A 15722-nucleotide genomic window follows, 5' to 3' on the forward strand; every position below is an offset into this window, starting at 1 on the left:
TTGTTCTACTTGATCTGTCTCTTTACAAGCCTAATCCAAGGGATGTTTCCAAACGACTTAACTAAGCAGCAAGCCACATTTGAAACTAAGCCAAGTTAAGCAATCGAATTGGAAGCAAAAAACTTATTTTGTGGCAGTCGTAAAAGCAATTTTGTAAAACAAATTAACTCATTGCGTAGTTCGAGTCGAGAATCGGAAAGGGAGGAGCGTGTAGGGAGAAGGGAGGAGGCGGGAGACAGAGGGTTGGGTGAGGCTGGAAGTTAGCCCAAAAGCCGCATTTCCACATAACTGGCGCAAAGCGCCTTTGGCCAAGTCCTGGCTGAGCGAAACTTTATCCTTTTCAATCTTAACTTTCGCCATGATTTCTTGCGGTTTTAACTGCTTGCTGTTTGTGCCCCGCCTCGTTGCAACTAACTAAATTGAATTGAGCAACAATGCAACAAAGTTTGAATGCCTCGGCTGCTTGCCACATTTGCCATTGTTAATCAAAGTGAAACAGTAACTGAATGAGGCCAAGGACCAGCTAGGGGCTAAGGATACGTCAATCATACAGTAGGTGACCCGCTGGGCAGGTGTGCCCTCTGCCCTTTGCCCGTTGCCTGCTACCTTACCATTCGCTGCCATTCGAGTCTTTCTCATCTGCATGCGAGGTCACGTGCGTAAATGTGAGGAGCGCCACATGCAGCTGGCCAAATGGACAACGGCTAATTCCCTGACCGATACAAAAGGACCAAATGCAAAGGTCAGATTTCGAGGCTGAATGCCAAAAACATATCAAATATGGAATTGAATCGACGGCCAAAGTACAAAAGGCAAACATTTTGAATATGAATAACAATTGAATGAATGAATGAATGGCTGACTGGCTTGACCATGGCTCGAGTCCAATTACGGCTCGAAGGGGGAGCAGCTGAGTTCTCTTGATCTCGATTGATCTTTCAATCAAGGCAACAGCAGCAGCAGCAGCAGCAGCAGCAGCAGCAGCAGCAGCAGCAGCAGCAGCAGCAGCAGCAGCAGCAGCAGCAGCAGCAGCAGCAGCAGCAGCAGCAGCAGCAGCAGCAGCAGCAGCAGCAGGAGTCGGCAATCGCCAGTCGACAATCGGCAGCTGCTGAGCCAATTTTCATGAGCTGGGCGTCAATATTTGTGCCTGCCTTCCAGGAATGCCCGAAACGAAATGTTATCGCCAGCTTTTTATCATCGCGGAATGAGCCGCGTCATCAGCGCAGATTGAAATAATTTGTTGCCAACTTGCCAAGTCATTCGAGTGGTCATGGTCAGCGGATCGGCGGATCGACGGATCGACGGTGGCAGCGTCGGCGGTGGTGCTCTGATCTGTGTTTTTAGTGTGGTTCGTGTGGTTCCGGCGATCGCGTGCGATAAGCAACGTCAATATTTGTGTTTGGCTTTTGGGAGGCAGAGGCCGATTATTTGGTCCTTGTTAGCCTCAAACGCGACCTCAACGTAGGCGACGGCGGCGGCGGCCTCTCTCTCAGATCTCGCTGCGCTCAGTTCTTTTGAGACGCCCCGACAAGTGGCTCAGCCCAATTTGCGCTCTGTTTGTGTATCATTGCGGAGGAGCAGGGGCTGAGCTATTGAGCTAATTGTTTGTTGTTTCGCTACCTACCTGACTGACTGAGGCTGTCTGCAGTGAACCGGCCTGTGGGAATAATGGCACTGACCAACGTAATTGGCCCTGTTGCGGGATTGAATTATCACAGGAATACACACGATTTGACAGAGCGGTGGGAAAACCCGAAACGGGCTAGAGAAACAAACTATTGACTCAACAGCTATTTAGTGTTGAATATAATTTCACTCAATCTGAAGAGAGAGTCTGCAGCTGTAACTGTTGGCAAATCAAAAGAGAAGCTCAAGGACCAATATAAACACTATTTATTTTCATGAGTAAAGCTCAATTTATATATGTATATTATTTACTTGCTTGTTTGTGCTCAAACCCTCACTGGTTCCACTAACCATCCAGTACATAGACTGAACAAGCAGAGCTAATTTTTTCTACTCCCGAAAATTTGCTGATGAGCGGCCACTATAATTCGTATTTGTTCGGCTCCGTCTCTATAGGCTCGGGCAGTGCAAGTGCTCTAAGTGGACACATTCACATAAGAAGCACCAATATGCTCTATGCACTCTATCTCACTCTATGCTCTCTAACTCTCTCTATGTACGCACAGGCAACCATAAACTCTCAAAAATTGAAATCTCAACGCGAGGAGCCGAATTGAACTCTTCAAAGCGTTTGCCATGCTCATGCAGAATTTTAGCATTTTCATGATGATTCGTGGGAAGGGTATGAAAGCATTGATGCTCATTAAGAATGTGATTTAGGGACGGACACACATTTGCAGTCCCTGGCTACATGCAGCACACATTTTTTGTTGTATGGCTATTTTTCGCTCAAAAGCTCACTGGTTCGTTAGTAGTTCACTTGCTGAAGAGTTCACAATCGGCTTTCGCCATTTGGCGCTTTCTGGCAACGCTGTGCAGCTTTAGCACGTGCTGTACTTGAGCAAATTCTTGGAATTAATAATTTTGTACTTTGTTGATTATCAATATCCAAAATGAGCAGCAAAGACGATACAATCGAAGTTGTGGAGTCCACGCAAGTCGATGAAGCTGAGAGCATGGACACATCTTGGTAAAACAATTAGATTACTATAAAGTAACTCTGGACATTTCTATACCATTTTGTAGTATCAGCGTCAGCGACTGCAGCAACAAGGAGAATGAGGCACCATTGGAGGAAAGTTCTAGTGACGATTTTGTGTCGAGCTCCCGCATTTCCCTGCTAGAGTCTGTTTGCAATGGCAAGCAGTCGAAGCAGGTGAGTAAAGCAGGTATGCTTAGCTACATTATAATCATAAGATCCCTTTTTTTCTTAAAGGATATTTGCGAAAGCTGGATAAGGCTATATAGGCATGCGCCAGTAGCGGCTCTAGTGAAGTTTATACAGTTCGTCCTGGAGGCGAGTGGCAGTCAGTATCAAATGCCCAGCGGAAAAGAACTCCCCGTTAACTATAGTGAGGTCCTCATAGCGGCAACAGCCCGTTTTGGTAATGTAAGTGCTTTGCTAACCTCACTTTATATGTTTTACAAACATTTCCCTATATATACACTTGCAGAAGAGGTTGTCCTATCCGTTGGTCATAAGAACTGGCAAGTGTTACGCTCGTAATATTGGCCAATTTGTGCAGTGCTTGATGGGCCTCTGTCATAACGCTGGCCTCCTTTTCGATGATATGCTTTCGAAGAATATAATTGCCTTTCTCCTGGTCTGTGTGGACTCGAAGGTGCGAGCTTTTAGGCACACCTCCACGCTGATTGGTAAGTAGTTTACCGGACACTGTAGAGCACTATATAGATCATTCTTCTTGTTTCATAGCTCTCAAGATGATGACCACGCTGAGCGACATAGTGAGCGTGGAGACGAAGCAGCTCAAGGATATGTGGTCGAAGCTCTTTGAGGGTGTCTTCTTGGAGCGCTCCATCGATGTGGTCGACGAGATACGTTATCTGTGCCTCTCCGAGTGTGGCTTGTGGCTGGAGAAGTATCCGCAACGTTGTCTGATTGCGGACTATGTGAAGCATCTGTTCCTTGCGCTGCAGGATAACGCGGCGAAGGTGGTTGAATGCTGCCTAATGTCGCTCCTCAAGCTCAACAAGAATCCGGAGCTGCGCGCTGCTTGCCTTGAGCTGGGCTTCACGTATAGGATTACCCTGCTGGGACTGACGATGAGCGCGGAGAGCGAACTGGGACAGATGGCCATTGAGCTACTGGGGCTCTTCTATAAGGCCAATCCTTTGATGCTCGACGAGTCCATGCTGCAGGTGATCGAGCAGCTGGTCTTTGCTGCCCATCGGGGCGTGGCACAGGCAGCCGCGGATGTGGTGCCCTATCGCTATAAGGAGACGACTTCAAGAGAGGAGGCTATACTTATTCTGGCTAGGTTCTTCATTCGATTCGAGGAGCATGAACATGCAGCCTACCTAGTTGACGCCTACTATGGACGCAATGATGTTGTTCTAGATTGGTCTAAAATGGTCTCTATGCTACTCCTGCCGGAGTCCTTGGATCGCGCCGAGTGCTCGGCCATCATTGAGATTCTCACGCGTTCCATCAAGCAGGCCGTAACTGGGGAGATTCCACCTGGCCGCTACGCGGAGGAGCTGGTGCGCGAAGCCCAGCCAAATGCCAAGAAAAAAGCTACCGCAGTCCTGTTAAGCAAGTTGGCCAAGCTTTTAAAGCAGTACCGCGACTCGAATCTGGATCTGACGAATCTGCTAGAGCTGCCGCAGTTTATGTCGCTGCAGCATAAACCGTTCGGCGAGCTGCTCGAGCACATCAAGGACATTATGTTCGAGCATCAGGATAATGCGGTGCTGCAAATGGGCGCCATGACCCTGAAGCATTTGTACAGCCTAAATGTGAGCCATGGCAACCATCGCAAGGAGCTGCTGAACAGTGCTGTGACCAACTACATGATCGCAACCACTGCCTGGGATCTGTCCATTGCGGGCAACTCCCGCGTGCCCATGAAGGAGAATGCCAAACGTCTGCTTGATACGCTTCGGCTGCTGTCCACGCTCTACGCACGCTTCGACCTAAACGAATGGCAGCTGACCGACAATGCTCTGGTTAAGCTGCAGAACGCAGTGGACGACTGGGGCAACGGTAAACAAGATAGCGAATCTTGCTTGTCGGCCGAGTCCATTTCCTTTTATTTAACTACTATATACGTATCTTTCTCCTGGGATTTGATGCGGCTGAAGGAGGCTGCCAAGGCAGGCAAGGATGTGTCGGCAGAGTGTCGCAATTTGCGTCGACGCTTGGACAACTTTCTATCTGTTTGCTTTCAGCTGATCGAGCAGGGCTCCCTGATCCAAATGGAATGCGATGTAAGTGAGAGCTCGGCTCCTGCTCCTGTCTCTACTCTTGCTCTTTTCCTTACAGGGGTTCACCTACGCATGCGACATTTTTGTTCTGTTTTCGGACTCGCTGCGCCGAAGCAACTGCACCCCAATCCGTTCTTTGGAGTGCAAATCAAACATCAACGATTATGAGCTGATCGAAAGCTTCGTGCTCCGCTTTGTCTTTGATGGCGGCGTCGCTGAGCTGCTGCCAGCGGAGGTGTTCTCACTCCTGCAGAGCAAGCGGCGCATCCTGGCCAGCTACTGTAAGCTGGTCTTCAACAATGTGATGCCAGTAATGCGCGCCTGCATTGTGCTGCAGTACTACGACAGCGTAAGTGGATATACATATACATATATATAGTGTAGTAGTGGTGCCTGATTCCCGACTAACTTCTGCCCGTCTATCTATTCTAGTTCTATCCGGTCTTTGGCGACATTATGCGCTCCACGCTGGAGCGCTGCCTGTCCGTGAATCCCACGAACTTTGGCATGACCCTCATGCATACCTGCCTATTGGTCTACAAGCGCGTTCGTCTCGCCTTTCCCGATCCTCAGCTGGCTGCTTCTTCCTCGGACTTTGCTGATCTCCTAAAGCTGGCGAATGTGCTGGCCGAGATCTTTAATACCAAGCAGCTGGAGGTGCGCTCCGGAGTGCTTGTGCTGCATCGCGCTGGCATTCGATTTGCTGCGGAGGCCGTGTCCGCTGAAGCCACGCGTCCTCCGAAAGATCTGCTCTTTTTGACTGTCATACAGCAGTTTGTACCTCAGCTGCTCGCTCAGGATATGATGGACGTGCTAAAATCCTTGGAGCTTTTCGATCATGGGACTTTGCCTCAAAGCCAGACTAACGACTGGCTGCCACTGCTCACCTATCGTAATGCTCTGGAACTGGCTCTCATGCAGAGCTGTCGGCGTAAGTTCACCTATAAATTGATATAGAATATATATATGGAGTATTAACTTTTTTTGCAGGGGATGATCTATATAATCTACCTAGTAATGTGGTGGACTAAATGGACTCCTTACATGGCATTGCGAAGGCTATACCGATAACAATGTGCAGATAAAATAACAAAAACCCCTTTGAAGATCTTTAAAATGATTGCAAATTCTTTTTGAATTGCTTTCCATCGTTTCCTTTTCGTTACTTAGCCGCACACATCGGAATCGAAATTTGAATACTGAATGAAAAGCGCAGTCAAAGCAGAATTCGATTTCGAATTCGTATTCAATTTGTATAGCGCGATTGCCATTTACAGCTTAATGCACACATACACATGCATGTGCGTGTGTGAGTTCGGCTGGGTTACAGGGTGGCCTGGCTGCATTCAAGCAGCAGCCAAGCGAGGGCACAGCAGCAGCAGCTGCTGCCAAATGTATCGAATTTCCATTGCTCAACAATTTTCAATTTGGACAAATTGACTCGCAGCTTGGCTTGGCGGGATTCAGTGGCAGGGAGAGAACCCCGCTCAGCGCCTGTCAAAGGCTGTGCACGAGCCTAACACGGCCTTTGACACTCGCTATAAGGTGTGCGTGTGTAAGTGTGTGTGGGTCAAATACATATTTTTGGGCATGTAATCCAAGTGGACTCGCAGGCACTTCTGTTTTTTGGTTTTGGGTGACCGTGTTCCATGTCCATTTCCTTGGCACATGCCAAGTGTCCGGCTGCTGGTGTCGCATTACGCAGCCATTGAGTACACCGAAGACATTAAAGTTCTGACGTCATAAAACGTCATCCACACAATGTGGATGCAGCGGTCAGCTAACAGCAGATTTCGTTCGTATTTCGCTCACAGCTGGTCAGAGTTGCCAGCTCGTTAGGCAGCTCCACAGTGACATCAATCAGAAGGCAGAGTTGCCAGCCTGCTAGGCATCGCCGCATCAAGCAGCAGGCGCGAGCAACAGCTGGGCAGCCAAATTGGAACGGATCTCCGATCTGGCAGGTAGTTGCCCCCACCCTCGCACTCACACATCGCATCACATCACATTCGCGTAACGGGCAACCGCTAGAGAGGAGGGAGTCCTTGCTTGCATTTCACGCTCAGCAAACGGGAACAGCCAAAACGGGGCACAGCCAGCGGCACAGATGGGCTGATGCGATTCGAATCAGCGGCAACGGTTGCGGTTTAACGAGATGCGTTGCCGCCTCCAACACAAGCACACACACACACACACACACAGCTAGACACTCACACTCACGCCTTCGCTGATGTCTGCTCGCGATAAACGATAAACGCGCCTCGCTACGGCGATTAGTTTCTTGTTCTTGTGTGTTGTTTTTTGGCCAAGTTAAAACGAGAAAGTGTAACAGAACACAATTTTTTTGGGCACGCGCATCTGTCGTGCTGGCATACATGTATATAGGGGCAGCAGGAGCGTTCCCTAAATTTCGCAAAGGCGACACGTGGCACTTGATTCATATCAAATTTCTGGCCACAAATTGTGGTGCACAACTATTTGGGAGTTCACATTTCGAGGAAGGGTTTCCTGGTCTCCTTTTTGTTGGTCGCTGCCAACTGTCAACCCATTTGGCCATATTTATGGCCACTTGCTGGCGGCTACCCCGTTAAGGCAGGCCATCGCAACTGTTATTAACACAAATTTATTGCTCTATTTTAGTTTTTTTTTTCAGTTCGGTTAAAAAGTGCAATTGGGGGTACTTGCACGCGTTAAAAAACGCGAGGAAATCGCGCACCAAATCGCCATTCACTAGGATCAGTTATAAGTCAGTCGTTGCCAGCTCGATTTTTTTTCTGCTCGGCCAACTTCAGCTTATTGGAAATGCCACAAATATTACATATGTATGTATGTAACTGCGAGGGGATTGTGAAGAATACGTACAAAAAAGTGTAAAGCCCCTGGGTATTAGTCATTTAATTGTGACAGTTTTTTAAGTAGGCTGCAGAAAAAGTCCCCAAAGCATGTCAATTTCCGCGCAATTGGAACAACCTCTGCTGTGATTAATCGCATAAATTATTAATACGCGCAATGTTTGCCCGCGATCAACAATATTTTCGACCTGTCGCAGCGCAATTGGCACTGCAATGTTTCCATGTTTGTGTGCGTGTGTGTGTGTGCTTATGTATGTGTCGAGTCGGATTAATCGGCTGGCGCTTCGCTTCAATTGTGTAATCCCATCGCTATTGCTGTTGCTGTTGTTGTTGTTGTTGCTGTTGCTGTTGTGTTTGTCAGTCATCGCGGGTTTTCTCTTTGCGTTGTTTGCGCAGCGGGCGGCGCTGCAGTGTGTGTAGTGTGCGTTTCGCAAGTTAAATTGTTTATTGTTCGACATTCATTAATTGCATATGTAAAAAGTGTTAAAAACATTCGTTAGTGCACATGTGAAGTGTGAAAGCATGATGTACACAAGCTGCAGAGCAATAATAAAGCAATAAAGGAAAGGAAATGAAAGTTGCATAACATTTTAGGCGTAGTGTGACCGTAGCAAAAGTTCTGCAAAATACCTACGATAAGCTCCTCTGTGATTTGAGTGGCGCATGGAAATTTTTAATTATAGGTAAGTTGCTGAGCAATCAAAAGCAATTACAACACGAAATTTGTATAAACATTTTGATACAATTTTAGACGGCGCTAATAAAATAAAAGAGATCGAAGTGAAAGTGATGCCAAATACCAATAGAAGGCGATTTTGTGGATCACAATAAGGTATGTGGAACGCATTTCTATTTACAATTTGAAAGTGCTTAGAATTAATTTTATTAATTAGGCTTTACATATGTAGCTATTTATAATATATGTATGTCCATACACACATTTGTATTTAAACTCATGTTTGCGGCGCGTCTGCTTGCGTGTAAAAACATCAATCGCTCAATTCATCAACATTTCCCTTTTCCCTCTTTGCTGTCGCGGTGTTGTACCTTGACAAGCGTCCTTTTCATTGATAAATGCACAAATTTGTAGATTGTCAATCAGGTTTGTGATCTCTGTCCGTCTGAGTGACAGCAAACATACAGAGTGTGGCAAAGGATCTGTCAAGGACATGCCAGGACATGCCGGCACATGTATTGTCCGCAATCTGTTTGCTGTCCTTGTTATTGTTTCTCTCTCGGTTTCTTTCCACCCTTGTCTGTGTGTGTGTGTGTGTGTGTGTGCGTGCAAATAAGGCGCGCCGTGTGTTTGGCTCCTGCGCCGGTAGTCCTGCAACTAAATCATTCGCCTGTTTACAAATGTGTCGCCAGCGCGTAATTCAATCCTTGCGCGCAGGATATGCAGCCGAGGCAGCCGTCGCCAGCGCTTGGCAAACCAATAAATACCACTTAGACGCAGCCATGCAGGGACTCTCCTGCTCCTGGCTGCTTGTGTCAACAAAAGTCATGTGTCGGCATGTCGCCTGTGCCGTGCCGTCTGTGCATATGCCATGTCCTTTGACACACAAAGGGCGAGGTAGGGACTGGCTGCAGCTGAGGCTGCGCAGGACACGCATAAATTAACGCGCAGCTCCATTGATCCCTGGTCTGCACCTTTGCTCCCCATTAGCACGCGTCCACTTGGGACGCACGCGCAGCATCCACTTGAAAGGATCTGCCGTGTGTGTGAGAGAGAGAGAAAGCGAGAGAGAACGAGTGAGTGGCACAAGCTGCACAAAGAATCAGTTCAGCTCAAGTGCAGCCGGAATTGTGGCCGGGTTGAAATTAGTTAAGCCCTGTCAGCAAATCTGATTTAGTGCCAGCTGCTCACAAAAGGATGCTCAAACAATCTGCGCATTATCCTTTGCACTCAGTCAGGCACAAATTATAACTTTAGTGGCAATTTAATTAAGCAATTACAAGGGGTTCTCTCTCTCTCTCTCTTAGCTCTGCTGTTGCTGCTTTCTCGAGTGTTGATTTATTAACAGATGCTCAGATTCCAATTGAAAAGAGAGACAGCATTCGTTCTACAGAGAGGGAACATATGTCCCTATGGCATGCTGCATGAGGTTGGATCTCGTTGGAATATTCGGATTCCTCCAGATAGTATTATTGTTCTCTCCTCTTTCTTTCTTATATGAATTAATATAAATTATGAATTAACTTCTTTGAATTATATATATTTATTTTATTTCTTAAAGTGCTTTTAGATATTCATCTTCGCTTGTGGTTTTTATTTATATACATTTTGTATTTCCCATGAATCGTTGCTCGATCTCTTTTCTGTTATTTTTATAGACTTTTATGCTTCACTAGACATGCTTTGTAGATCATATAGCTGATAATATATGAAGGTCGCTGGGGTTTATTGGGTTAGGTCAAGCGTTCGACACATAGGGACAGTTCAATTAAATGCGATATTTATATCAGACTGACACGGACCACAAATTGGAAAATTAGTTGAGTAGTTGGCCAGTTGACCACCGGCAGGCCGTCAGCTGGCCGAAAGGGCGAGTTTGTGCGAGCAAGTGCAACAGATGGAGAAGTGGACAGAAATTAATAACGAGGCAAACTCGAAAGAAGAATGTGCATAAAATATTCAAGTAATGTCTTGGGCTTTGGGGCAGGGGCCAGAGGCCAGAGGCAAATGGCAAGTGACAAGTGGTTTGGTGTGCTTGGTCGGCCAACAGCTGACTTCGAGTATCCCCAATACATAGAAGAATCCCCCAATGGCTGTGTCTGCACAATTAATCATGTGCGTCGTTTTGTGATTTTTAACGACTGCGACTGCTGTCAACGCATCCTGCGGCCCATGGCCCATGGCCCATAAAACTGGGATGCGCCCTGATAAATGCGGCTCAAGCAAAAGGCAACAGCAGCCCATCAAATAGATTTATTATTGAAAATATTTTTGTGTGCCCTTTTGATTGTTATGAGTCCCTCACTCTCTCTCTCTCCCTTTGACTGCATCTCTTCAGCAGTCCATGCCAAATGTTGTGACAGGAGCTGAGCCAAGAGGCAGAGGCCGAGAACAAATGTTGTGTTAAATTTATTTCATTACATTGGCATTTTATGATGACTTGGCGCGTTCTCTTTCATTTGCTTCTCTCTATATGTGTTGCTTTATATATTTTTGAGGCGTTCGATTTCAGGGCAATAAAAGTGAAAATGGGTCCTTAACACAGGAGCAACAGCAAACAGCAGCAGCAGCAGCAGCAGCCTCATCTTCAGCATCAGCTGTCGCCTTTGTGCATGGGTCTTTGAACTTTGTCCAGTGACAGCAGCTGACTTCGACAGCTATCAAATGAAAGCGAAGACAAGTTGCGGAGCAAGTGAATTCTTGAGCTTGAGACATAAAAAACTTTGTCAAGACTGAAAAAATGATGAAATGACAAATAAGTTTTAGTGTCACTCGCAGCCAGAGGGATCAAAGGAATGATCAAGAGGCTATGAAATATGAAATGGCTCTAGCTGTGGGTAAAATTATGGAGCAGAGCAATTAAAAGTTTTCATGTAATACTAAAGATATGGTTAATGACGATTAAACAAGAAATGAAAGCTGCAGAGCTCCTGCTCCTATCGCACTTTGGCGGGATATCTCAAATACAGTAGCATCCATCAATGGGCTAAGCAGAAGCTCAGCAATTCAAACTCTCGGCTCAAAACTAATTACCCCCCTCTTCGGAAGAAGGAGCGAGGGGAAGGGGACACACACAACACCTTTACACATAATTAGAGGCCTGTTGACTGCGGCGACAATGAATGGGGGATATTAATGGTAAACAGGCAGCAGCGGCGGCGGTGGTAAGAGTCGGTTACCAACCATGTCCAGCTTGTCGGCCATTCATTAATCCACAATCCACAGTCAAGTGCAGATGCAGAGACAGAGTGCGAGAGAGTGGAAGAGGGAGAGGGAGAGAGCAGCTAAGCTGAGCCGAACTGCGCTACGTGCAACGCGCCTTGCAACGTGCAAACGGCGGCACAACAACAAAGCGCAAGAGCCTATTAGCCACAATAAAGAGGCATCTCTCTGCTCTCAAGACTTCAGTTGCAGTCTCGAGTCCCAATTCTATTATGCTGCTATGCAGATGAATGGGAGTTGGAATTGGAATGGGAATGGGAATGGGACAGGAATGGGACGGGAGTGGGAATGGGAATGGGAGTGTGTGTGTTTGCTCGCCAGATGCCATTACAATGTAAATACAAGAAAAGTTCAATCGGCAACTTGATGCGGGTCTCCCTCGGTCCACGGGCAAAGTGAGTCGGGTGAGGGAGGAGAAGGCCGGCACACGTAGAAAGCCATTTCATTAGGCACAGACACAGACACAGACACAGACGCAGACACAGTCACAGACTGAGCTACAGCCTGAAGCTCTCATCTCCATTTGAGTGGCCCCGAGTCTCTGTTGAACAATTGATCAAATATCATAATTTATCAAATGACAATGCGACAAGGCGGCAGCCTCTGTGAGGCAACGGCCCCGATCTCTGTGCCCAGTCGAACTTGTTTGCTTGCCCCAATCCCCACACCCAGACACTTATGCACAATGTCTGTGTGTTCTCCCCGCCCCGGCCGCCGTTTCTCCTCTCGTTTTTTGAAAGCTACAACTTAATTTATTTGAACAATTTAGTCTGACACAACAACAGTGCCCAGAATCTAAACAGACCCATTTGGCTTGTCTTGTTCTTATTTATACGTACGGCCCTGCCCAATGAAGCTATCAAAGCATCTATTTAGCATAATTGCAGTCGAGCCGAGCCACGGGCGTTTGTTCTTTGCCAGCGGCTCGTGGTGGTCTATGATAAAACCTATACGAGGCGAATCGAGAGAGGGCACAGTGGAAAAGATTGGCGTGCATCTGGGCACAATCATCAATGATCAAGTTCTCCTTTAGAAAACAAAATTGCTTTAGCATTGAATATATTTGTATATTTTTGATGGAGCGGCTTTTGAGTATTTACTACCAAATTATTTGTTAAAATCCACTTAGAAGACGTTCAATATGGCAAAGCAGGAGAAGGTGGTAGCAAGCACCGATTTGGATGCGAAGCCGATCTGCTGCTGCAATTGCAAACGGAAGATCGATCCCTATCAGCTGTTTGAGGACAATATCGAGGACGTGGCCAAGTGTCTAGCCCAGATCATGGTGATCTGCGGCATTAACACAACCAAGGCCTGCAATGCCAAATCAATCATCAAGCGCGCCTTTATCTATCACGAAAAGCTGAGGACGCGCTGCCCCGCCTCTCCTCCAGTTGGCACGCACTTGCATCGGGACGACATGCTGCAGGCGCTGCGCATCAAGTGCGAAATGGAGAGCGTGGAGGCAATGTTGACGTACGCGATCATCAAGCGTGCCTTCAAGGCATTCTTCCACGGGAAGCCGCCCAGGACGATCAGTAACCCCATACAGGATGCCATGGTCATACACACGCAGAAGTCGGCCTGGCTGCATGCCGCCTACAGGACGGCGAGGATCTTTGATAACTATAAGGCGGCCTTTTTCTGGGCTCACAAGGCGTACGAGAAACAGATCACAATTGTCTATCGATCGCTCTACGAGCGGATGAGCGCGCGAGCCAATCCCTTAACAGTGCCCACCTGTAGCTGTCGCAAGTGTGGCAACATGGAGGTGCCGGGGTACCCGAAGCCCGGTGCGAAGGTGCATGAGAAGTTCAAGCTGGCGGACTGTAAGGATTTGCCACTGTCCTGCATTCTGTGCGGCCTGCAGGTGCCCAAGATCGAGACTGATGTCAAGGTGAAGCGGCCACGCCCCATCATCAACCACGAGCTGAAGCTGCCTCGCTGCACCAAGTGCAACTCGCCGATGCTCATCTGCGAGTGCAACATCGACCAGCTGACCGGCGAGCTGTACGGCGAGTGCGGCCAGGACTCGTACAAGGTGAAGTGGTATCGGCTGGAGGAGGATAAAAAGTCCGCCACCAGCTTCGAGGACGCCCAGGAGCCCGGCACTGATTGGGAGAATCATCATTGTCCAATCGACTGCAAGCACAGCGTGTCTAGTGAGACGTCGAACGTCTGCCACGAAGATCGCAAAACCAGCGTATCCACTGCGGAGAGCAGCTCCTCCTTTACCACCTGCTCCGGCTCCGAGGATCCCGTCGAGAAGCTCGAGCAGTATCTCAACCAGTTGTGGAACGAGGAAATCGCGGCCAAAAACAATCCTCATACATATAAGCCTCGCGTCGTGTTCCCGCCACGTGAGCCTTGTCAGGCGTGTCACCGGGACTAACTATTCGTTCTGCTCTCCATAATCTTCACGAACTTTGCGATGTGACAACTGAGCTGTGATCTATGGAAGACAAGACATACGTTGTACATATATCGTCTCTATGTTCCATATTATATATATATTGCTTGTTTGTATGACAATAAAACCAGGGATGCATGTTGCGTGAATCAGGGCTGAGCAGATAAGAATAGGTAATCGAATGTTCCTATAGTCCTATGACCAATGGACTGCGTTGCTCTCTCTTTCAATCTTTATTACTTCTTAAGTAGGTTTTTAGTTTGAGCTTCGCCTATTCTTACTTTTGTTGATATTTTCTTTATATGGCAGCTCTAGCGCCATCTCATATCGTTACTCCTTAGCACCTAGTTTCTTGCAGCTGCTGGGGAGGCGGCGACAATCCTGCGATCGCCCACACGCTGCGCACGTTGGGCGAGGAGCCGTCGCTTATCGGACACCCGCAGATCGCGCTCCTGACAATGGCCACTTAAATGCCATTGCCAGTTGTAATCTTTGCTAAATTGCTGCCTCGGCTACTGTTGTCAACACCCGCCCGCGCTGCTGCTCTCCCCTTTTGCTCCGTTTGCAGCTCGTTCGCTCCGGAGGTTCCACATAAATCGCTCGCATTATCTGCGCACTTGCATCGCAGCCACAGGACTGGAATGGGAACAGTGCCAGTATGGCACGGGCTCCCAGACTGTCGTCGTCGTCGTCGTCGTCGTCGTTCTCGCCTGCTTATCAATCTCGGCTCATCTGCACGCAGCCACCGAACAGAACATCTTCTGCGAAAAATAATTCCGCAACTTGTCACATTTTGTAAACGCGGAGACGCCTCTGCGCCAGTTGTCGGCTGCCAATGGTAATGGCCAGGCTCTGCTTGCTGCCTTGCCGAGTCCTTGAGTGTCACCTAGACTATTTTTGGCAAGCCTTGCAACAGTGCAACTGCAACTGCAACTGCAGCAGCAGCTTCCATTGCATGGTATCGCCTCAGTAAAGCCTGACTTATGCTTGAATTCTTGACTTTTCTTGTTTTGCCTGTTGTTCGCTTAGAGCCGCATTTGCATATAGATTTATTTTTATGGCCATCACAATGGATTGGGGACGTTGAAATCTCTTGGTATTTATGTGTGAGCCTCACTACATTTTGAATAACTGGTTGCAAATACCCGAAGGTGTGCTCTGGGAGTAATGTGATATGGCCAGACCAGCACTACGAGCTAAATAGCTGAAGTCTGGCTGAGCATGTTGATAATGAGTGCATACAGACCGCGATAGCACGAGATAGCCTAAAGTTATCTGCTAATTCGAGCACCAAATATCATCTCCCACACATGAGAAACAATTTCTCGACTCACATATCAAATATGAAATCATGTATCGTTCTCACTTTGGTGCAGAACAAAGCCCCCACTTGAGTGCTGGGAGTGGAGAATTGAGTAAACAGTGAGAATTGAGTAAAAGCTCGTGTAGTTAATTGTAGACCACAACTCGAACCATTGAACTTTTAAAAAGCAATCAAATTTGCGCCTAATGCGATCTCTTTGAGGCGGTTCCAAGTGCTGATCCACTTGATTGCTGGCATTGTGTGGCTGAGACTTAATAGTCTTTTTATAGCTCCACTTTTTCAACTTCAATTAATGAAGTGTCGAGTTGTTAACACTAAAAACAGCCGAGC

General features: G+C 47.5%; 2 protein-coding genes across 2 annotated transcripts; both read left to right on the top strand.

Annotated features, from left to right (window-relative positions):
• Nucleotides 1–2440: 2440 nt before the first annotated feature.
• Nucleotides 2441–7190, top strand: LOC6586392 (cohesin subunit SA-2). Its single transcript, XM_002011970.4, has 8 exons — nucleotides 2441–2656; nucleotides 2713–2842; nucleotides 2903–3076; nucleotides 3141–3342; nucleotides 3401–4914; nucleotides 4970–5260; nucleotides 5344–5842; nucleotides 5902–7190. The coding sequence occupies exons 1-8, from the start codon at nucleotides 2580–2582 to the stop codon at nucleotides 5940–5942; spliced, it is 2928 nt and encodes a 975-aa protein (XP_002012006.1). The 5' UTR covers nucleotides 2441–2579; the 3' UTR covers nucleotides 5943–7190.
• A 5503-nt stretch (nucleotides 7191–12693) lies between these two features.
• On the top strand, nucleotides 12694–14217 carry LOC6586393. Its single transcript, XM_002011971.4, has one exon. The coding sequence runs from the start codon at nucleotides 12800–12802 to the stop codon at nucleotides 14048–14050; it is 1251 nt and encodes a 416-aa protein (XP_002012007.1). The 5' UTR covers nucleotides 12694–12799; the 3' UTR covers nucleotides 14051–14217.
• The last annotated feature ends 1505 nt before the right edge of the window (nucleotides 14218–15722 follow it).

Source organism: Drosophila mojavensis, unplaced genomic scaffold (assembly GCF_018153725.1).
Source record: "Drosophila mojavensis isolate 15081-1352.22 unplaced genomic scaffold, ASM1815372v1 contig_74, whole genome shotgun sequence".
NCBI lineage: Eukaryota > Metazoa > Arthropoda > Insecta > Diptera > Drosophilidae > Drosophila > Drosophila mojavensis.

Excerpts from the sequence above, each read along its gene's own strand:
- LOC6586392 (XM_002011970.4), top strand. The coding sequence starts at position 2,580 with ATGAGCAGCAAAGACGATACAATCGAAGTTGTGGAGTCCACGCAAGTC. Across the intron at positions 3,077-3,140 it reads CAACAGCCCGTTTTGGTAAT|AAGAGGTTGTCCTATCCGTT; the intron begins GTAAGTGCTTTG and ends ATACACTTGCAG. Across the intron at positions 5,261-5,343 it reads TGCTGCAGTACTACGACAGC|TTCTATCCGGTCTTTGGCGA; the intron begins GTAAGTGGATAT and ends TATCTATTCTAG.
- LOC6586393 (XM_002011971.4), top strand. The coding sequence starts at position 12,800 with ATGGCAAAGCAGGAGAAGGTGGTAGCAAGCACCGATTTGGATGCGAAG.